The following is a 22,921-nucleotide window of genomic DNA, read 5'->3' as shown; positions in this document are numbered from 1 at the left end:
GGGGGAGGGGACAGCCTGCAGCGCCGCCAGCCAGTCTGGGGTGCCAAGACCCCGGTCCTGGGTTGGGGGAGAGGTTCTCGGGTGCGGCCTCTTCACGCTATCTGGTCTGACATCTCTATCAGAGCATGGAATGTGTGTAGTGTACTCTCCCAAGCGCTTAGTACAGTACTTTGCACACAGTAAGCGCTCAATAAATACAAATGAATGAATGAATGAATGAATTAGGGAGCACGGCAGCTAGAACGGAGCATGAGGTTCTTCCTGGCCAGATTTAGAGTTAAGTTTTTTTCCCCCAAATTACACTAGCCCCGCACAGTCCTGTCTTCCTTCTCCTTAATTTCCCAGCCACGAGTCCGGCAAACCTCCCAGGGCCCCCTTGGGGGAGGGGGACGGGGCACTGGGAGCCACAGAAGTCCCGGGTGGGCTGGAAAGGAGAGCCACAAATGGGATGGTCAACGGCCCCTCCCCGGGGAGATCCCCTCTGATGCAAAGCAGCAGCCCACGGAGGTCTCGTCTGGGTGAAGGGGCTTACCTGGGCTGCTCTCTTGCTCAAGCCACGTAGCAGGGACGGGGTGGAAGGGGGTGGTCTCCATCTCCCCCAGAGAACTCTCTGCAGGCGGAGGAACTGCGAGGTTAGTCGGCGGGAAGAAACATTCACCCAAGTCTCCCACGTTGACGGGGTCCGGGGTCTCTGGTTCGCCCTGTTGGAGAAGAGAAGGCTGATTATCAATTGATCAGTCAATCCTTCAACCGGGGAAGTAGTGTGGTCTAGTGGATAGAGCACGGGCCTCTAGACTGTAAGCCCGTTGTGAGCGGGGAATGTGTCTGTTATATTGTTATATTTTCTCTCCGAAGCTCTAGTGCAGGGCTGTGCACACAGTAAATGCTCAATAAATATGATGGACTGACTGACTGACGGGCCTGAGAGCCAGAAGGACATGGATCTAATCCCAGCTCTCCCCCTCAGCTGCTGTTTGACCTTGGGCAAATCATTCCCCCTTTTCCTCTGCTATCCCTCTCCTCCCTATCGCCCCGATTCGCTCCCTTTGCTCTACTTTCCTCCACCACAGCACGTGTATATATGTACATATTTATAATTACATTCATTTATACTAATGATGTGTATATATCTATAATTCTATTTATTTATATTGATGCCTGTTTACTTGTTTGGAGGCCTGTCTCCCCCCTTCTAGAATGTGAGCCTGTTGTGGGCAGGGATTGTCTCTATTTGTTGCTGAACGTACTTTCCAAGTAAGCGCTCAATAAATATGATTGAATGAACGAATGAACTTAACTTCTTTGTGCCTCGGTTACCCCATCTGTAAAATGGGGATTAAATTCCTGTGCTCCTTCCGCTTAGACCGTGAGCCCGCTGTGGAACCAGGGACCTAATTAACCTGTACCTACCCCAGCGCTTAGTAAGTCCTTAACAAATACCATTAAAAAAAATCAATGAGATTTATCGAGAGCTTACTGTATGCAGAACACTGTACTAAGACCTTGGGAGAATAACTTACAATACTGTTGGTAGACACATTCCCTGTCCACAAGGAGCTTTCAGTCTAGAGGGCAAGTTCTCGATCAGTCAATTAATGGTATTTATCGAGTGTTTCCTGTGTGCAGAGCACTGTACTAAGCACTTGGGAGAGTGCAAGCGAGTAGAAAAGCGGCATGGTATAGTGGACAGAGCACAGGTCTGGGAGTCAGAAGGTCACGGGTTCTAATTCCGGCTCTGCCTCTTGTCTGCTCTGTGACCTCGGGCGAGTCGCTTCATTTCTCTGTGCCTCAGTCACCTCATCTGTAAAATGGGGATTGAGATTGGGAGTCCCATGTGGGACAGGGACTGTGTCCAACCCAATTCGCTCGTATCCATCCCAGGGCTTAGTACAGTGCCCGGCACATAGTAAGCATTTAACAAATACCATAACTATTATTATTACAATATAACAGTGTAGCCTGGGGAGGCAGACAAAATAAATTACAGATATGCATAAAAGTCCTTTGGATCTGAGGGTGGGGTGAATATCAAAGTGCCGAAAGGGTAAGATGAGTGTGAGCTCCTTGAGAGCAAGGACTGTACGTGTCCACGTCCTTGTGTGTCCCCCTGAGGGCACCCGGTCAAAAGGGGGTGACTGGCTGACTACTGAAATTAGGGGGAAATTCCAAGGGGAGGGACAGAAGTAAAGTTTCTTAGCCACCTCGGGAAGCCGCCACAAGAGAATACATTCCGTCCACCAGCTTCCGACGTGAGCATATTCAACAGCTAAGGGAGACTCAAAATGCCACCTTGGCCTAAAGTACCTCATAATTCAGGCCACAGAGGATTTTTTATGATTTGATCATTTGGTGACTAGCAGACATAGACCCAACCGTGGGTGCCAACTTTTTGTCGTAGTGCAGGGGCAAAAAAGGGGGCAGGGATTTCAGTGGGGGATCAGGACCTGGGGGCGGGGGCATATGTGCAGGCTTCGAGGAGTTAGCGGGTCAGAAGCCCTCATTTGGGGTTTTCTCGGCCCCGACGGGAAACCCTCCAGTCTCGTCAGAGATCCCAGGTGAGTGAGTGGGGAGTCCGGCTCGGACTGCGGAACGGGTGGTGGCCCTGGCACCTCCGTGTGCTGACCCACGCCAGGTCTACCACCTCCTCTCCTAAACAGCCGCGGCCAGGAAGGCATCAGGGTGGAAGAGACTACATCCCCTCCATCCACAGGGCCATCTTGGAGCTGCCTGGGCAAGCAGCTTTGGAAAAAGCATAGGCCTGGGAGTTAGAGGACCGGGGTTCTAACCCTGTCTCTGCTACTTGCCTGCTGGGTGACCTTGGGCAAGTCACTTAAACTCTCCGTACCTCAGTTCCCTCAATTGTAAAAGGGGGATTCAATCCCTGTTCTCCCTCCTACTTAGACTGTGAGCTTCATAGGAGACAGGGACTGTGCCCAACCCGACCTACTTGGATCTGCTCCAGTGCTTAGAACAGTGCTTGACACAAAACAACAGCTTAACCAATACCACGACAAAGAGAGGGCACCGGGTGGAATCGCTAGGGGCAGCTGGCTGGTGGCTGGCGGAGGCAGGGTGGCCGGGAGGATCGCACAAGGCTGGAGTCAGGAAGCTTGGGACTGGAATGCGTGGGGGTTTGTCCCATCAGGACAACTAGGAACTCTCGGTGAGCTCCGGGTGGCTCAGAAGGCGAGTGGCATCCAGACCGGCTCCCTCCCGCCGGGGGCTCGCCGAGCTGCAGTGACGTTGGCCTGCCGGGCTCTGGGAGGATCAGGGAGGGAGGCCGGGACCTCCAAGTCCCGCGGCTCTCCATCCCCTTACCTTGATCCCCTTGGCGCCGGGAGGGCAGAGGCCGGGGTCATCCAGGCTGAGGTCGTCCCCCAGCAGGACGGAAGAGGACTTGTCCGAGTTCAGGGAGAAAGCTTCCGTCTCCGCCAGCTGGACCTGAGGGGAGAAGTCACAGTGCCGACGCTGAGGAGACTCCGAGCCCACTCCCCGTGACGGGCCCCGGTCTACGGGGGATCGGGAACGCCGGACAGGAGAATGAGAACCCAAGATGGATACTCAAGATGTCACTCTGAGCGGGAAGCCTCCCGATCGGGGCTCAGTTCCAAGACAGGGCACGGGGGACGGCCGGGGGGACAGGGTCTCTCCGGGCCAGGACAGAGTCCGACAACGGGGCCGAAGAAGCCAAAACCGGGAGCAGGGAGCCGGTGGCACAGCAGTCTGTCGATGAGGGACAAGATGCCTGGGGGCTAGGGAAGCCAGACCTGCCAAGAGCCCCAGGGAGGAGAGAGTTGGACCCAGCCCAGGCCAGATGGGCAGGGCCTCCCTCCTGGCGGATCCTGAAACCCGCCTCACAGCGAGACCGGGGAGAGGCATCTCCCAGACCTGAAGAACACAGAGGCTGCCCCGCTGCTGGTCTCAGGGGGGGCAGCGCACAGATCCCTCTGAGGGTAAGAGGAGGAGGAGGAGGAGAAGGAGAAGAGGGAGGAGGAGGAGGAAGTAGAGGAGGAGGAACCGACGTTCACCCAAGAGGCGGCTCCAGAAGGAAGACAAGGTTGGGGGGGCGATGCGGGCCCAGGAAAAGACTTCCCGTTCACACTCTGATCCCTACAGCGAGCCCTCCCGGATGGAGAGAGGGTAGAGACGGCAGGAGGACCGACAGACCGACCGGGCGGAGGAACCGGGCCGGGCCCTGATCCCACAGACGACCTACAGCCAAACGTGCTGGGACAGCTCCCTTGCTCCCACGGCCTGCCCGCTAGCTTCCCACCCCCCGGACCGGCCTCCCTCCCAAACGGCTCAGGTCAACAGACTCCCGCTGAAACAGCAATACACCACGGCACTAAACTAAGTTCCGAGCACCTGCCTAAGCTTACGCCAGCCTTGGGACGCACCCGCCCAGGGTCGGTTTGGGGCCGGGGGCGGGGGGGCCGGGGTTCCCCGCCCCTTCCTCCGACCCGTCCGCAAGTTACCTCTTGCGTGTCATGGTTACACTTCTCGCACACGGCCGGCGAGGAGTAATGGTGGAAGACGGAGCCTGAAAGGTTATCGATGATCATTAACTCCCCTTCGAAGGAGTCCTTAATAATTAAAGAGACACTGTCCAGCCACAAGTTCTCCTACGGGACAAGAAGCGGGGAGGGGAAGGGGGGAGTGGAGGAGGGGAGAAAATTACTTGAAGGATCTCAAGACTTGTTGGGATGCTGGGATTGTGGAGTGGTGGTCCTGGGTGGGGCGGGGCTCACATAGCTCCCTCGGGCCTGGGGGTGGGGTGGGCCGGCTCCGGGGAAGCCCCCTATCTCTGCCCTGCCCGGGCACTGCCCCCTTTCCTGCTGCTTCAGTCCTCCGCTCCACAGTCCACTACCAAGGCACGTCGGGCCGCCGCCCCGTCCCTGCCGGTCCAGCCCCGATGCCCACGCGGCCCTACCGTGCCGGGCCGAGCCGAGCCCGGCCCGCTGCCTGAGCTTCCCTCGGCGGCCTCCGCGGACCGCGCGCAAACCGCCGCTGCCTCTGCTCGCACCCACAACCTGCCACGCTACCACGGGCCTCCCCCGGCCCCACCGCCCTGCCTCCTTCGAGCCCTGCCTGTTCTCTCGGCCGGTCCGGTCCTCGGGTCAAACGCGTTGCCGCCGTCCAACTCGGCCCAGCCCCGCGGCTCTCCCGGACGGTCCGGGGCCTTCCCCGACCCGGGCCACTGACTGCTTCGATCGAACCCTTGCCCGATCCGGGCCCCGTGGGCCACTCTCCCGGCCCGCCAGAACGCTCACCCGATCCGGGCCCCGGCCACGGACAGCCGAGACGACCCGGCCCCCAGGTGCCGCCCCCTGGACCCGCTCCTCCCAAGACCCTACGTGCCAGGGAAGGCTTCGAAGACGGGCAAGACCAGAGCTCCGGGACTCTCCTACCTGGGCTGGAGAGTAGCACTTCATGCAGAGATGGCCCTCGGGGTCGACCGCTCCTCCGGCTCCTCCTCCTGCCCCCCTGCCGGGGCCCGGCGGGCTGGTCCCCCGGGGACACAGCCCGTGCGCCATCTCCAGCTCGATCTCGGCGTCCATCTCGGCATCCTCCTGAGCCTCCTTGTTGCTGTCGTCCAGGTGCTTCATGAGCACGGCCACGACCACGTTGATGAGGACGAACTGGGCCGTGAGCACGAAGCTGACGAAGTACAGGGGCGAGATGAACTGCAGGTTGCTCAGGCAGCTGCGCTCGTCGTGGGTGCAATCCCGGAGGGTATCCTGGCGGACAGAGACGGGACGGAGGGGAGCGGGGCGCAGGTCCCGAGATGGCACGGTCAGGGCCTCCGCGGGCCCGATGTCACGGTCCGGGGGGCAAAGGTCGGGGGACTCACATCTCACTGTCCTGGCGCCCCTCCCACCCCTTCCAGGGACCCTGGGTTTTCTGGACCAGCACGACCCCAGGCACGTGCGGGATCTAACCCATTCACGCCGGGAGCCTCCGCCTTCTTCGCGGATTTTGGATTAAATGGCCATCCCGCTCCTCTCTGCCTCCGAGTCCACAGGAGAGATCAGCAAGTCCCTTCAGTGCTCTGAGCCCCACCGTTTCCCCAAATGGAGGATCCATCGATGGTACTTATTAAGCATTTATCGTGTGCACAGCGCTGTACTGAGCGCCGGGGAGAAGGGTGGGAGTTACTGCTACGTCAACTGCCTGGCCCCACCCTCCAAGGGCCACGTGATGAATGGATGTGGCTAACGGGGAAAGCTCCTCAAGGTTCCGGGAGGGGAGACATCTTAATGAGCGTGGTGCCGGCGGTGGGGCTCGTGGTGGGGTCGGTGGTGTGGCCGGTGGTGTGCCCATCGCTCCAGCCGGCATTTCTGGCAAACTCACTGCCTACTTCCGTGTCCCTCTCTTCTTTCCTCTCTACGCGGCTCCCACGCCCACCCCCCCAAAAACGGATATTCCTTCCGGCTTCCTGCCCAGGCCCCGGTCCAGGTCACCTTCATGATTCCATTCCAGTTGTCGCCAGTGGAGACCTGGAAGAGCGTCAAGAAGGCCATGCCGAAGTTCTCGAAGGTGGCGTGGCGACTCATGCCCTCACAGGGGTTCTCCTCGTTGCACACTGGAAAGGAAGGGAGGGTCACGGCACGCAGGGCCGGGGGTGCTCAGAACAGGGGGGCAACAGCTCCGGGAAGGGAACGCCAGTGGGGTTCGAGTCCCAAGCCCTCCTGGGACCTTCCTAGTCCCTTCCTGGTTCTATGCCCGGCCACCTCCGCCACCTCCTGGAACCTAGTCTAGAAGATCCAGGCAGCCTGTGGCTGATCCCGAATGATCTGAAGTCCCCAGCTCCTGCTTGGAATCCCACCGCCCCAGAGAGCCTCCCTTGCCGAATGACAAGACCAAGCGTCGTCCCAGAGACCCCTGGCGCCTCCCCTCACCGATGGCCGTTTCCCCAAACATGTGACCCCCTCCAGTTGGGGGCAGGGCTGGGGCTGGGGGTGAGTGATTCCCAGTGGTCTGAGAGAGGGCCGGTCATGCTGGGTGTCACCTACGGGAAGCCTGCCATTGCGCACCGGAGCCGTGCTGGGACTCACGTGACCTGGATCCCCTCGCCTAGTCACTCATACCACTCAGGGAGGTTTTGCCGGTGGGGGTGAGGGGCGGGCTCCCCGCTGTCCACCAGGGCCAAGGCAACAGTCATCCCCCTCCTCCTCTCTCCAACCCTGTTTGGTATTCTCCTCACCATTGATGGCCACCATTAATTCCCTCCACTATAATCTAGATGCCGGATGGCAGGACAAGCACATCGTGCCTGGCAGGACCAGAGTTGGGGCAGTGGCCTGAGCTTGGAAATTCTTGGCTGTGGGAGAGTTTCTCTTCATCTTCCGCTTCACTCCCCCACCACCCCCGATCCTGACAAAACCCCTCTGGGAAAACCTCGGATAACGGGCAGGAGAAGGGGCGCAACCATCTCCCCGAGTCCCTTGGGGAGGGCCAGCTGGAGATGGCCCCTACCAAACTCCAGGACACTCAGAGAGGGAAGCAAACCCGAGACGATCCCCATACTCTCCACAGGGTCGACTCTCTGGCCGACAGATTTCCCCCAGTCCCCACCAGCTTTGGGGCTTTCCACTCACCCAGTTTCCCAAAGAGCTCCACTCCTAGGGCTGCGTAGATGAAGAAGAGGAGCATGAAGAGCAGACCAAGGTTCCCCACCTGCAACCCAAACCAAACTGGGTCTAGGTGTAGGTCGGGCCCTCAAACGAGGCCACCCATGGCAATCAGCGGGGGCCCTTTGGGGTGTAGAACGCAGGCCAACCCGCCAGGCCCTTATTGGGTCAGTCCTATGGTCAACAATTAATCAGAGCACCTGATTTACTGAGCCCCTATTGCATGCTAAGCATTAGGAGGGTAGGACACGTGAATAAGTAGACACAGTGGGGGCCCTTAATGACCTTACAATCTAGAGGGTATTTTTCTGTCCAGTGTCCTGTCTCCAGCCACGCAACAGGATGGTGGGGGTGGGTGGGGAGACCGTGTGATGGCTGCCCCCTCCCTCCTCACTGGGAGGCACCTACCATTTTTTCATGGTTTTGTTAAGCACTTACTATGTGCCAGGCACTGTACTAAGCACTGGGGCAGATACGAGATAATCGGGTTGGACACGGTCCACGTCCCCCTATGGAGCTTACAGTCTTAATCTCCATTTGCAGATGAAGTAATTGACACCAGAGAAGTGAACTGACTTGCCACAGCAAGAGCCTCTGAACCACGTCAGGCTGGGGCAGAGGGCCCAGAAGGCCAAGCTGGGGTGTCTGGAAAACAAGCACCCTGGTGAGGTAGAAATGGGGAGAATTCCTGGGTGCTGACAGAAAGGAACATACCCAGTCCCCCTTTTCCTGAAGCGAGACCCTCTGAGTCTCTCCCACCAATCCCATCCGCAGGGAGACTGGGTCGGGGGGCTGAGCACTCCAGGCCCGGCCCCGCCGAGCGCGAGGACTGGGACCTCCAGGGTGGCCGTCAGAGGCCACTTAGTGGGGGAGGGCGAGGGAGCGTGATCGGTCTGGGAAGAGAGGGGAGTGGAGGGAAGACAGGGAGGGCAGGGCCGGGGAGGCCCGGGGAGATGCTCTCTCTTACCTGAGGAAGGGCCTGCACCACCGTGTCCAGTAAAGCCCGCATCCCCGTGGCCATCTTCAGGAGCTTCAGTACTGGCAAGAGAAATCACAAATGGAACTCAGAGATGGAGTCACACATGTGTGCTAGAGACCGGGGGGGGGGGGGGGTGTGCTGGTCAGAGGGGCAGAGGGTGAGTGTGTTTGTGTGTGTGTATGTGTGTTGTTCTGGTTAGTGGGCTGCCCTTGTCTGTGCGGGCATGCATTTGCGCATATGCATGCGTGTTCTGGTTAGAGGGCAGTGCATATCCGCGTGTGTGCAGGTTGGCTGGGTGTGTGTATTTGCACGCATACGTGTGCTGGTCGGTTGGGTGTATGTGTTTATGTGCATGTGTGTGCCGGTCAGTTGGGCTTGTGAGTGTGTGTTCAGTGTGTTCATGTTTTTCCTTCTTCCTTTTGACCCTTGCAGCTTCCCTTCACTATAACTCTTCCTCTTCCTCCTCCTTCTCCCTCGCTCCCTCCTCCTCCCTTTCCCGTTCCACCAGGGCCTCTCCCAGGAAAACCCTAATTCTTCTCCTTTTGGGCCAATAAAGGCAGCAACAGTCGAGCTTCTCTAATCGATCGATCATATTTATTGAGCGCTTACTGTGAGCAGAATACTGTACTGAGTGCTTGGGAGAGTACAATATAACAATATAACAGATTTCTGGAGTTCCTGGTTCCCAGATTTCAGCCAAACTCAACTGTTCCATACCCTCTGCCCCTTCTCCCAGGGGAGCCCAAAGTCTGCAGCACTGGGGTGACCGGAGAGTTGGGGAAGGGAACCGCTGATCCCATGTACGTTGGCAGGACTTGGGCCCAACCGGATCCACACTCGGATCTCTCTGTCCGGCTCCCGGTCCCTGGAGCCCTTGGGACCCCCCCCATCCCTCCGTCCCCAGTCTTCCCACTCCCCCATCCCCATCCCCAGCCCCTTGATCCTCCGGTTCTCCAGTCACCAGTCGCTCCCGGTCCACTGGCCCCCCGGTCGCCCCCCCAGCCCCTCACCGCGGGCGATCCTCAGGACTCTCATAATGCGGATGATGGTGGGGTTGATGGGCAGGGCGGCGTTGATCTCGATCTCCTCCAGGGTGATGCCCATGACCGACAGTAGCACGATGGCCAGGTCCAGCTGGTTCCACCTGAAGCCCAGATGAATGAGGAGGGGGCAACACAGTACGCGCTGGCTCGGGGGTGAGACTCGGGAGGGAAGGGTCCTGGCCCCGGGGGACCTCCCTGACTCTCCCCGTGGTCGGGCCAGGGGCACAGCGGCTAAGCTTTCGGTGCCTCGGTCAGATGGAGATGTTGTGCCTGCCTGCCCCTCCTCACACCGGGCACTCCAGAGGAAAAGGAGTTTCCCCAGGAGAAAGAAGCCTTAGAATGTTGGTGCCTATTAAGCACCTATTCCATGTTAAACACTGCACTACACAATGGGAGAGAGGCAAGATAATCAGATAATAATTTACTAATAATAATTTTGGTATTTGTTAAGTGCTTACTATGTGCCACACACTGTTCTAAGCGCTGGGTAGATATAAGGGAATTAGGTTGTCCCACCTGGGGCTCACAGTCTTAATCTCCATTTTCCAGATGAGGTAACTGAGGCACAGAGAAGTTAAGTGACTTGCCCAAAGTCACACAGCTAAGTGGCAGAGCTGGGATTAGAACTCATGACCTCTGACTCCAAGCCCGGGCTCTTTCCACTGAGCCATGCTGCAGATCAGTCCCTATCGCTGCCCCACATAATAATAATAATAATGTTGGTATTTGTTAAGCGCTTACTATGTGCCGAGCACTGTTCTAAGCGCTGGGGTAGACACAGGGGAATCAGGATGTCCCACGTGGGGCTCACAGTCTTAATCCCCATTTTACAGATGAGGTAACTGAGGCCCAGAGAAGTTAAGTGACTCGCCCACAGTCACACAGCTGACAAGTGGCAGAGCCGGGATTCGAACTCACGACCTCTGACTCCAAAGCCCGAGCTCTTTCCACTGAGCCACGCGGCTGACATAGCAGGTGTTTGATCCCCATTTCACAGAAGAGGAAACTGAGGCACAGGGAGGTGAAGTGCCTCCCTTAGGGAGAAGGGAAGGAGCCAGGTCTAGAACCCAAGCCTCCTGACTCCCCGTCCCATGCTCTTTCCACGAGGCTAGGTTAATTCAACATGTTTTTTCTTATTATTGATATTCTCAGTCATCAGAGTCAAACCAGTTGCCCATGGGCTGGTTTCGCCGTCACTCACTAAACCAAGGAGAAAATGGCAAGTGCTTATACCCACCCTGAACTCAGAAGGTGCCACTCCTGGTTATCCATCCCCTAGTCAGGGCATTCTTCAAAATCTCATCCGTGGATTGTTTTCATGTCAAAAATCTCTGAGGATCCCAAACTAACTAAGCCGTCTCCACGGAGGGCACCGTCTCTCCTTCCTTCCAAGGGGCAGGGCAGCAGGGAGCTCCTGGGCACCGGACCTGGTGGCTCCGCGATGCCCTCCCCCCGGCTCTTCCTCGCCCACCTCCGGCCCCGCCCGCGAGAGCCTAGGTCCTGACTGAAGCGGCTGCCCGCCCCACTCCTTCGGCTTACCTGTCTTTGAAGAAGCGTCTCAGCCCAAAGGCCACCAGCTTCAGCACGGCCTCCAGCACGAACACGGTGGTGAACATATAGTTGCAGTACTTGAGGGCGATCTCCAGGGACTGTGGAAAGGGTGTGAGATTTGAGGCATCCGCAGGGATGCCCACCGTCCTGCCCGGTGGAGGTTGGGGTTATCTGTCATCCCGTTTGGCAGAGCTCAGACCCGGGAAACCCCGCTATCCCACCCGGCGGATCTTGGACCGGGGATAAGCATAATAATAATAATCGTGGTGTTTGTTAAACACTGTCCTAGGCACTGGGGTGGATACAAGCGAATTGGGTTGGACCTCGTCCCTGTCCCACGTGGGGCTCACAGTCTCAATCCCCATTTTACGGAGGAGTAACTGAGGCACAGAGAAGTGATTCGCCCAAGGTCACATAGCAGACGCGTGGCGAAGTCGGGGTAGAACCCATGACCTTCTGACTCCCGGGCCCGTCTCTATCCCCTAAGCCATATTGTCTGCTGTCTCGCCTGGAGAAGCTCAGGCCTGGGGGAGTCCATAATCCCACCTGGCAGAGCGTGGACCTGAGGACGCCCATCACCTGAGGGACCCAAGGGTACCTGCTTTCCCTCCTGAGGGAGCTCGGGTCTGGGGGTACCCACTGTTTCACCTGGTGGAACTCGGGCCCAAAGACACCTGCCCTCCCGGCTGGCAGAGCTCTGGTCCCGTGTGACGAGGGGGCCGGACAATCAGGCCCCACAACCTCTGGAAGTTCGGTCCCACCCCCGCTCTAGACCTCGGGCCAATCCTCCAGGAGGCCAGGAAGCCAATCCAGCTGGCCAGCCAACGGCCAGCACCAGGTCGCCCCTTCCCGGGCCTGGGTGCGTGGCAACGCCACAGAGGACGGAAGCCACGCTGGGTGAGAATCCGCAGGAGACGGGTTATCGGTCACTCGTCGGGGGTATTTCCTGGGCGGAGCACTGCACTGGGCAACTGGGAGATTACAATACATTAGAGTTGGTAGATGCTACCTCCTCAGCCCCTTGAGCCTAGAGGGGTCTTAGCCTCGGACCCCGGAGCCCCTGTCCAGACCCTTCCGGCTTTTTCTCGCCCACGACGCTCAGAAGGATTTATCATGGACCACCTGGTGCAGAACACTGTGCCGGACGCCGACCCGGCCCCAGAGAGACGGGGCCCGACGCGGAATGAGGCTGGGAGGCCGGAGAGAAGGGAGGCAGGGTTGGGCGGCACTCGATCTCGCCATCTCACTCACCACTGGCTGGTTGTAGTGCTCCAGGGACATAGTGACCACGTTGAGGCAGATGATGAAGGTGATGAAGATGTCCAGGTAGTGGCTGGTACAGACAGAGTGGATGAGGAGGCGAGTGGGGCAGTAGGTTGCATAGTACGGCAGCCGCTGGGCTTCTACGAGGGAGGGGCAAGGGCCGCACCCGCCCCAGATGGGGTCGGGGAGGGGAGGGAAAAGGGTCAGGGAAATGGAAATCCAGACAGCAGAGAAAGTGGGGGGACAGGATTAGAGAGGGAGAGAGGAATCGGGGGACAGGAAGAGTTCGTCAGTCATCGCGGGGCTGGGGAAAAATGGAAGTTTCCGCCTCAGTGAGATTAGCCTTGGAAGTTAGACGTGGAAGGGGGCGGCGCTGGTGCAGGGGAAAGGGGAGGGATGTGCCTGCTAACCCAATCACCGGGAGGAGGAAGAGGTGCCCCCCGGCCCTCCGGCTATTCGGATCCCAAAGATCCAGGGCGGCCACACGGCCCCGATCCCTCCAACCTCCGCCCCGGCTCCAGGCCCGGATGGGGCCGAGATATCGAGGGCACAGGCCGGGGCTCCAGACCCTCTCTGGGACGGGCAGGGGGGCAGTGGGCCAGTTTTGGCAGCGGGAGTGTGAAACAGCCACGAAGCCTCCCCCGGCCCGACTGCTACTGGTTACGCCATTCCGGGAGGATGGCCAAATGATAGACGTGAGCCCCGGTGGGCCCGGGCACTCCGCCCGCCCCCCGGGTATCGGCTGAGGAAGGGGTCCGGAGGGGAGGGGGGAAATCCGGAGGGGAGGGGGGAACGAGGGGAGGCGGGAGGGTTCCGGGAAGGGGAAGAAGAGAAGGTTTTGCCGGGAGACCCCAGCCTACGAACCCAACACCCACTTGGGTGGGGCCTTACTCCTGCGCTTCTTGTCGAGGCGCCGTAGTCGTTTCTCCTCACGGCGCCGGGCCTCCTCGGCCTCCTGGTGCTGCCGGCACTTGTGGAAATTCTCCACCACCACACCCACGAACATGTTCAGCACGAAGAAGCTGACGATGAGGAGGAAGGAGATGAAGTACAGGAGCATCCAGGGGTTATTGTTGGTCACCGGCTGGAAGAGAAGCCCAAGATACCAGCGGTGACCGGGATGGGCCAAGGGGGGAGGGAGGGAGGAGGCGGGCCTGGGAGTGGGCTTATGTGGGGGGGGGGGGCGGGGGCAGGGAAGGGCCTGGCTCCCCTTGACCGGGCGCTGGAGGGAGGGGTAATCGGGGAGATGGTCAGGAGGGGTCCAGTGATCTTGGGGATGTCAAAGTGAAACAGACGGGGATGAGAGTAAACTCCCCAAACCCGCAGGGACTGGGGATAGGGGGCTTGGGGTGGAGAGGGGGCTGGGGGAGGGAAAACAGATGACGTATCGGAGCTGGGGCCGTGGCTCTACACCGAATAAAGTCGGTCACCAGACAGAGGGCCCGAGATGAGACTTGGGGCCTCACAGTGAGCCCCAGAGCCCACTGTCGCCCACAGCCGCAGGGGGAGGGGCAGTAATAGAGCCCACAAGCTGGGGAGTAGAAATGGAGGCAGGGGCAGGGAGGTCAGGACTAGAGAGGCAGGCCCTGTCAAATTGCACTCCTTCTGTGACACTTTTTTAATGGCATTTATCTGCCAGGCACTTATAAAGTGCTGGGGTAGACGCACACTAATCAGGTTGGACACAGACCGTGTCCCAGATGGGCCTCCCAGTCTTAGTCCCCATTTTATAGATGAAGTAATTGAGGCAAGGAGAAGGGAAGTGACTTGTCCAAGGTCAAACAGCAGACAAGGGGTGGAGCTGGGATTAGAACAGCTGGGATTAGAACCCAAGTCCTTCTGAGTCTCAGACCTGCGCTCTTTCTACTAGGTCAAGCTGCTTCGCTCTCCCCCTCACAGCCCGCCCCTGCCCCGGGAGAGGTCTCCGCCAAGCAGGACCGCCCACGGACATCAGGGCGGAGTCCCGGGAGCGGGGACCGGTACTGAAGGCCGTGAAGGAGGGAGGAGCCACTACGTTAATTATTAGTACAGCACTTAGTACAGTGCTCTGCACACAGTAAGCGCTCAGCAAAAAGGATCGACTGCTGACTGACCAGCCGAGAGGGCCCAGGAGGGCCACTCTGGCCAGCGGCCCCCAGAGAACCCTGGCATGACGCTACGGGGCGGGCAGCTGAGGAGACAACATCCCATCTGGCGGCATCTGGGATTTCCCTTTGCCCCGTCACCTCCTTTGGCTCTGAAAGGGCTCCCGATCCCCAGCCCCCGGCAGAGCGGATGTGCCTTCATCAACCGGCTCCGTCCGGCTGTTGGTCCACCTTGGATCGATGTGGCCCCCAACTTGGGCAGAAGCCGCTTGGCGCCGGGCCCGGCCCCACCCCACCAAGTCCTTATTCTGCCTTGTGGCTCAGAAAGGGAAAGGTCAAGGAAATCACCCCCGCCCTTCTGAAGGGGACACCGAAGCCCTCGGTCACAAATGCCTCGCTGGGACTCATGGGGCCCTACAACTTCTCTCTTGGCCACTGCGAGTCTAAGAGAAGAGGGTCTGTGCAGGGGGGAGATACCCATTCACAATCCTGCTCCCATCACAGACACCTCTCCAACCCCTCTCACTCACACACACACACTCTCTTTCTTGACGGGTGGGAGGAGAGGCCGGGGGGAGAGGAGGGGAGAGGAAGGGGGTGTACCTGCTGGTCTACAGCCACCGCATCCAGTCCGTTATACATGATATTGACCCAGCCGTCCTTCGAGGCCAGAACGAAGAGGGACATCAGGGCCTGAAACACATAACCAGAAACATCGCCAGGCCAGGAAGAGACAACAGGTCCCCCAATCTCCCCGCACTCATCCCCGCTGGATGATTTATTGGAGAGCGGGGAGCTCCCTTTGCTGGGGGGAGACAGGCCCTTCCCAGGTCTCCTCTCAGCCAGCCTCACAGAGTCATGGTAGAATGGGGTGTTTCCTGAGGTGTTACAGGGAGACAGAACCCCCCACGCCCCAAAGAGAGCCCAAGACCCGTCCCCCAAACATCCCCGGACAACAGGGATGCTCCCCACCTCATCTTCCCCAAGAAAAACAGGCTCAGAAGTCGACAAGCCCTTGGCCCGGAGGGGGTTCTGCGAAGCCGCTTGGCCATGCGGAGAAACCGGGATGGACTCCCTGGCCCCGGCCGGCCCCCGCTTTCCTTCCCGAAGGATATAGAGCCCCAGCCCCACTGAGGCAGAGCCAGGGGCCACTGAGGGAGACTAGGGTGGCATCTGGGATGTGCCTCAGCCGGGGCCGGGAGCCTCCGAAGCAGGGAAGTGGGGGGCTGGGACTGCAGGGGACGGGGTGAGGGAAACTGCGGGAGGCAGAGACTGCAAGGGAGAATCTGTGATCCTTCCCACAGCCCTACTGTTCCCCTGGGACTCAGAGCACCCTCTCAGAGAGAAGCCAATACTTACACGTGGCCACCGCGGGGGATTCGATTTGCCAGCCCCCAGAACTAGGAGAAAACACCTGGAACAGGGCGGGAGGGGCTAGCGGGGCAATGCCTCGACAATGGGGCCGAAGACTCTGGGCCGGGGGGGTCCCAGGCCTACACCTTGCCATGCCTTTCTTCTCCAACCGGGCCCCCCAAACTTTCATGGGCAGATGTGAGATCCCTTCTGCAAGAACAAGAACCCCCTTCCCGTGGCCCCGGAGATAGCTGGAAAGCGAGGGAGTGAATGCAGATCTACCTCCAGAAGAGGTCTGACCAGCCAGGGCACCGCCAATGGACTTCTTCCTGGCCCACCATCCCACCCCTCTCAAGGCCATGGAGCCCTGGTGCCCACCCCCAGCCCCTCAATCTCCGCGGCCCCCGTTTCCTCAGTAACTCTCCGCCCCAGAGCCGGGCCGGGAGTAGGGAGCCAGGGGGTCGGATGGGGGCGCAGAGCTGTGGTGGAAGAAGGACCTGGCCACAAATGTATTTACGTGCAAAGCTAATTTATCGGATCATCTGTGACTTTAACCTGTCAGTGCAATCAGCAGAAACTCCCCCCTACGCCCAGTGAGAAGACTAGAAGAAAATTGCAAGCTAACGGCCCCTTGGACACGCATGTCACACTGACTGTCACAGGCGCTGAGGGAAAGCCTGAGGACTAGAACTCTGCTTCCCTGTTCCTAGCCGACCCCAGGGCCGCCGTCCTGCTCCCAGGCTTAGGCGCCTAGAGAGGAGCCGGCCTCGTTGTAGAGAGAAATGGCTTCTCCCCAAATTGTCAGACCCGGCCGGCTGGGAGGTCCAGACAGGAGGCAGAAAACTAAGAAAGGGGTGAGAAACGGGGCCCCTGTACTTTCCTTCCTCCTTCCTCCTCAAGGATATATATCTCCCCAGAGTTTAAAACAGCGCTGGCTATGGTTGGTTTGGATCCTTCTCAGCGGGAATGGGGCCGTGAGGCCCGGGACGTCAGAGGGGATGTCAGAAATTTGGCTCAGGCCTGTGTCTGGGAGTTGGTTGTGGACCCTCCCCACTCCAGAGCTGCCTCTAGACTGTAAGCTCATTGTGGGCAGATAATGTGTCTGCTGATGGTTATATTTTACTCTCCCAAGCGCTTGGTATAGTGCTTTGCACACAGTAAGTGCTCAATAAATACAATTGATTGAATGAATGAATGAATGCAGCTCCCACTGCTCACCAGCTGTCCCCTTCCCCCATCCCCGCCCTCCAGGGGCAACCGGCCCAGCATCCCCGGCCAAGCCAGCTGGGCCCTCTGGCATTTCCCCTGCCTCACGGCCCCAGATTCCTGCTCTGTGCGGTGACGGCTGCCCCGATGAAGAGGGCAGCCCTGGCATATCAGCTTGGCCCCTGATAGAGCCCGTCTTGGAGACAGATGGACCCACAGGGCAAATTTCCTGGTCTCAGACTCAAGGTTGACCCTGACACAGAGGAGGGAGAGCCAGGGTGTGAGGAGGAGGGGAGGGAAGGAGGCAAGGAATGTGTAGGGAGTAGAGATGAGGGTCCCGGAAGAAGGGACGAGAACGAGGGGACGCCAGGGAGCACCAACCCCCCATCTGGCCGAGGGAGGCCCCGGGGCGCGGGCTGTGGGGCGGCGCGGGGGTCCGGCTCACCTGGCCCAGGTTGTCGAAGTTGTACTTGTGGTGCACCCATCGGTAGTTGGCGGCCAGGCAGTCGGAGCGGTTGGTGATGTTGCGGATGTCCAGGCCCAGACAGTGGTAGAATTTCCCTTTGAAGAGCTGAGGGGGTCCAGGGGGGAGGGGGCGGGAACAGACCCGTTAACGAGTGACTCACCAGGGATTTGAGGTGCAGGAGGGAGCAGAGCATCTGGGGATCCTAAGACTCAGGCTCAGGGGTTGTACCTCGATCCCTCCAGACTGTAACCTTGTAGTGGCCGGGGAATGTGTCTGTTATACTGTTATATTGTATTTTCCCAAGCGCTCAGTACAGTGCTCTGCACACAGTAAGTGCTCGATAAATACGATGGGAAGGATGAATCCAATGTTCTGCACCCAGAAAGCATTGAATAAATATGATCGATCGATTACTTCCCCAGAATAGAATCCCCCTAGCCCCCGAATCCTCTCTGCTAATCCACAACCCTCGCTTTCTTAGATGTTCTAATAGAAACCCGGCTAGAAGCAGCATGGCATAGTGGATAGAGCACAGGTCTGGGAGTCAGAAGGACTTGTGACCTTCTGCTGTGTGACCTTGGGCAAGTCACTTCACTTTGCTGGGCCTCAGTTACCTCATCTGTATGTGAGCCCCACACGAGACAGGGACAGCTTCCAACCGGATTTCTTGTAACCACCCCAGCACTTAGTAGAGTGCCTGGCACATAGGAAGCACTTAACAACTACCACTATCATTATTATCATTATCACCTCCTACATGAGGCCTTCCCTGATTACAGCCCACAGCGATCCAGTAGTACCACAGATTCCAGCACTATCATGCTGTAAGTCTCGTGTTTCTTTCTGTTAAATGTGCTCATTTTATGTTCTGTATAGGATGGCCTGTCCTTAATTTAGGATGTTATCTGGTATCCCCCCTTAGACTGGACATTGTGTGGGGACAAGAGCCTCCGCCTACTTTTTTCTTCTTTTCTTTCTAACTTCCCCGTGCCTCTAGTTCAGGGCTCTGCACCTGGAGGGGTTGACACGGATGGTGGAGAAGACTATCAGAAGCTCCCCATCCCCACAGCCTTGGGGGCAGCTCCACAATCCGCCTGATCCTCTCCAGCCGAATTGCCACCACGCTGATCCAAACATCTGTCATTTCCTCACTCCACTCCCACATCAACCTCCTCTCCGATCTCCCAGCCTCCAGCCTCTCCCCTCTCCAGGCCACGCTCCACTCAGCTGCCCGGATCATTTTTCGAAGACATCCTTTTCCACGCATCTCCTTATTCCTCAAAACTGGCTTCCACGGGTTTCAAGGAACTCGATTAGGTCTCTCCACCCGCCTTTCTCATCGTCTGCCAGCTCGCACGCTTCGCTCCTCTCAAACCGATAAACCAACCAACCCCTCCTGATTCCTCTAGCCTTTCCCATAGGAACATTTTTCCACTCCTAAACACTTTGACACTCACTCCACTCCAAACCCACAGTACCCGTGTAAATGTCCATATACTCAGCTGCTCCCCTATCTGTAATTTACTCTACCGCCTCAAGTCTGTAAGCTCTTCGAAGGCTAGAAATTGTGTCTACCAACTCTGCTGCATTGTACTCTCTCAGCCACTTAGTACAGCGGTCTGCATGCGGTAAGTACTCAATAAATACCACTGATTGATTGCTCGATTTTGTTGGAGCTGGGTATATTCCCCATGGGATGATGGAAGCTAGCCCAGCCCTGGGAGAAAGGGTCTGGGCCTGAAAGTCACAGGTCCTGGCTTCTAATCTCCCCTCTGCCACTCGCCTGCTGTGTGACCTTGGAAAAGTCACTTGACTTCTCTTTGTTTTAATTTCATCATCTGTAAAATGGGGGTAAAATACCTGGTCTCCCTCCTCACGTAGACTGTTAGACCCTTGTGGGACGGGGACTACGTATGACCTGAATGTATCACCTCAAATTTTAGCATCTAGTAAGCGCTCAAAAAATCCCCAACTATTATCATCATTGTTATGACTATGCCCAGCAGGTGGCCTGCCAGGGCCTGCCAGGGAATGGATTTGGAACAGGTGGAGCTGGTGAACCCGAGGTGAGAGACTCCATCTCCTCAGACCAAACCTCAGAACCTGGAGGGGCCAGACCAGTGGGATGGGACAGGGATAAGCAGAGGATAAGGGCAGGACACTGTGCCTCATTCTCCTTTGCCTTGCACACAAGGAGCCCCCGATGTGCCCTCCAGCCAAGGGGGTCCTGCTGTGCCGTCCACCCAGGCTCCCCGGGGTGGCAAGTTTGGCCCAAATTGTGAAACTGAGATAGCCCATTGCTCCCATGCTCCTCCGCAGCCAAGTCTCAAGCCAAAAAGCAGGGTGGAAACCGTGGGAGGATGGGTGCTCGTGAGGGGAGCTGAGGCTCCTGAGGCTCGGGAGGAGGGAGGCAGAACGGTCTGAGCAGGGACGGGATGTCCACCCCATCGGCTCGGTCCAGCCTCTCCATCCCAGCCGCTACCTCTTCTAATGGATGGACAGAGACATCCCTGTGCCTCCGCTACTAAGGTGGGGATCCCGAGGCCCCCAGGGCCTCACTCCCCCGGCCCGCCCGGCACACCTGAACTCCCAGGATGCCGAAGATGATGAAGAAGGCGCAGCAGATTAGGACGATGTTCCCGATGGGCTTCAGGGAGGAGATCAGGGTTTCCACCACCAGCTTCAGGCCCGGGGCCCGGCTGATCACCCTGGCAAGGCACGGCAGGGGTCAGAGGGCAAGCAGAGGCCTCGGGCTCGGCCCTCCTACCCTCGGGGGTTCTGTGGATGATGCCGTCCCCCCGTCCCCAACCCCCATCCAGTCCGGCCCGGTGGTCCACGATGGGTGAGACAAGGCAAGAAGGGAGAGGCCGAGAGCGGGAGGGGGTCCCTGAGACCCTTCCCTGCCACTGGCCGGGATGTCGGATAGAATCTATCCGGACTGTCTCGTGGGTTTGGGAGAGAGACCTTCCCTGTTCTTTCAGGAAAGGGCCCTGGGGGACTAAGAGAGAGTGGGAGGTGGGTGGGGAAGGGCTCCACGTCGCTCTTCCTGCTTCTCCCAGCCCCCCTCACTGTTCCTCCCCCCTTCTCCCAGCCCATTGGCAGAGCTCCTCTTTGCGGAGCTGTTGGCGGCGGGGGGGGTGTCAGAAGCCTCGGGGTGGGGGCACGGCAGGGGTGGGGGCCCACCGGAGGGGGCGGAGGGTGCGGAGGAGGCGGAGGACACGGAGGACGCCCAGGATCTTGGCGCCGCCCGCGGAGGCCATGGAGACCACGATGTCGATGATGGACACGAAGACCAGGAAGCCGTCCAGGATGTTCCAGCTGCTGCGGAGATAGGCCTGCTCCCCGAAATACAGGCCCAGCGAGACCACCTGCGGCGAGGGTGGAGGAGGGGATAAGAGGCCCAGGGGAGGGGCCCATGGTGATTTCATTGATCCCCTGCAGCCTCCCGGGGGATGTCTGGGGCCAGGGAGAGGAGGAGGAGAAGCTCGAGCCCAGCCTTAGCGTGCACGGCCAGCCGTGTGCCTTGGCCGTGCGCTCTGGCCACGGCTCTACTCCCAGGCGTGAACGGGGCAGAGGTTCAATCTGGCTGATGGGAGTCTGGGGGGCTTTGGGGCTTTCAATGGCCCAGGCTCCCCACCTGTGGCCACGAGCCCCTACAGGCTGGGGCTGCCTGAAACATCCCACTGAGGGAAGGGAAGCACACAAATGCACACACATGGAAGTACACACCCATGCGCAAACACATGCACAAATACACACCCTCACCCATTTATACATTCACATGCATTCAAATGTATACAGTACACACTCCCATGGGCATATATTGATGTCTGATTCCCCGATCTAGGCTATGGGCTCGTTGTGGGCAGGGATTGTCTCTCTTCATTGCTTTCTTGTACAGAGCAGGATGTTCCTGCTCTGCACACAGTAAGAGCTCAATAAATACAATTGAATGAATGAATATGCCTACACATATACATGCTTCCCCACACACGTATATACACACACCAACACGTACACATGCACTTTAACGAGTTGGAGAGTGTGAAGTCGACGCTCTCCTCAGAGTACTGGTGACCCAGTGCCGACTCTCCGTAAACCCCATCCCACCCAGGGGGTGCTCGGGCGGTGGGGGGCAGCTCCAGGGGAGCAGGCCGCTGAAGGCACTGGAATGGCGGGAGGTCGGGGAGGTGGGGGAAAAAGGCGGGATGGGCAATGGGGCAGTCGCCAGGAAACCTGCCTTGAGCGTCATCTCAGCCACGAAGATGGCGGTGAAGATGTAGTTGGAGACTGTGAGGAAGATCCTCTCCTGGAAAGAGCAGGCGATACCTTAATTGGGCTTAGAGAGACTCACCGTTCCTTCTCTCCCTCCCTCCTTCTCTCCCCACCCCTCCATGGCCTTCCTGCCTTTGCTCTCCATCCCATCCTGGGGAGCCTCTGCTGCAGGCTGCCGGTAGCCACCCGCACTCCCCTCTTCAGAGGGAGCGGTGACCTCTGACCCCAGCTTTAAAGGGGGGTGTTCCTCCGGAGGCCACTTGTGCAGAGATCTCTCAGCTGGGGGCGAGGTGGCGAGGAAAGAGGACTTATTCCCCAGGGCAGAGATAGGTAGGTGGATGCCCGTGAATACGACTCGGTAAAGCTGTGCCCCGTGGCCCTGCTCCACCTTGAATCCTGAGGCTGCTCAGTGGCACACCCCAGGAGCGCCCCGCCTCCCGACAGGGGGTCCGAGAGGCTCCCCCTCTTCCTCGAGAGTGTGAGGAGCACCCCCCCATCCCACAACCCCCGCAGGGCGGGGGGTCGGGCTTCTGACCGTGCTGCGGTTCTCAATCTGAGGCCTCTCCAGGGCGATGGTGATGCAGTTGAGGAAGATGAAGGCCAGGACCACGTAGTCGAAGAGTTTGTGAGCGATGACGGTCTGGCAGAGCACCCGGAACCTGGAGCGGGAGAGAGGGATCAGAGCCCGCCCCCGGGCTGACGGACAGACAGGCGGCTGGTGAAGTGGCTCGGGGAAGTGGTGGGGTGGCCTGGGGGCTTCATGGAGTAAGAAGCTACCTGATCTGTCTCCTGCCAACTTGGGGTCACGCTGAGCAGGGAGGGCCAGTGACTGGCTGACAGTGGCCAGGATGCAATGACTGACAGACACTTGCCGCGTCTCCACTCGACTACCGCATCAGCCTCCTCGCCGACCTCCCTGACTCTGGCAACGTGGCGTACTGGATAGACCATGCGGGCTGGGAGTCAGAACCCAGCTCCACCACATGTGTGACTTTGGCTAAGTCACTTAACTTCTCTGGAACTCAGATACCTCATCTGTAAAATGGGGATTAAGTGTGTGAACTCAATGT

The 22,921-nt window shown here is 58.6% G+C and overlaps 1 protein-coding gene across 1 annotated transcript in view; it reads right to left on the bottom strand.

The window, feature by feature from the left end:
• Positions 1-22,921, bottom strand: part of CACNA1I (calcium voltage-gated channel subunit alpha1 I) — a gene marked incomplete at its 5' end in the record, with an annotated part of 101,192 nt that overhangs the window by 4,058 nt on the left and 74,213 nt on the right. Inside the window, 17 exons of the mRNA XM_029079134.2 lie at positions 533-701; positions 3,319-3,441; positions 4,476-4,622; positions 5,409-5,738; positions 6,462-6,583; positions 7,599-7,677; positions 8,599-8,669; positions 9,621-9,754; positions 11,193-11,302; positions 12,456-12,607; positions 13,359-13,551; positions 15,155-15,244; positions 17,556-17,681; positions 20,158-20,284; positions 20,760-20,944; positions 21,817-21,885; positions 22,387-22,510. Coding sequence (XP_028934967.2) covers positions 533-701; positions 3,319-3,441; positions 4,476-4,622; positions 5,409-5,738; positions 6,462-6,583; positions 7,599-7,677; positions 8,599-8,669; positions 9,621-9,754; positions 11,193-11,302; positions 12,456-12,607; positions 13,359-13,551; positions 15,155-15,244; positions 17,556-17,681; positions 20,158-20,284; positions 20,760-20,944; positions 21,817-21,885; positions 22,387-22,510 — 2,351 coding nt within the window. The remainder of the gene's footprint in view (positions 1-532; positions 702-3,318; positions 3,442-4,475; positions 4,623-5,408; positions 5,739-6,461; positions 6,584-7,598; positions 7,678-8,598; positions 8,670-9,620; positions 9,755-11,192; positions 11,303-12,455; positions 12,608-13,358; positions 13,552-15,154; positions 15,245-17,555; positions 17,682-20,157; positions 20,285-20,759; positions 20,945-21,816; positions 21,886-22,386; positions 22,511-22,921) is intronic.

The sequence above is a fragment of the Ornithorhynchus anatinus genome, chromosome 14 (genome assembly GCF_004115215.2).
Source record: "Ornithorhynchus anatinus isolate Pmale09 chromosome 14, mOrnAna1.pri.v4, whole genome shotgun sequence".
Classification (NCBI taxonomy): domain Eukaryota; kingdom Metazoa; phylum Chordata; class Mammalia; order Monotremata; family Ornithorhynchidae; genus Ornithorhynchus; species Ornithorhynchus anatinus.
This window is presented reverse-complemented; position numbering and strand designations above follow the sequence as displayed.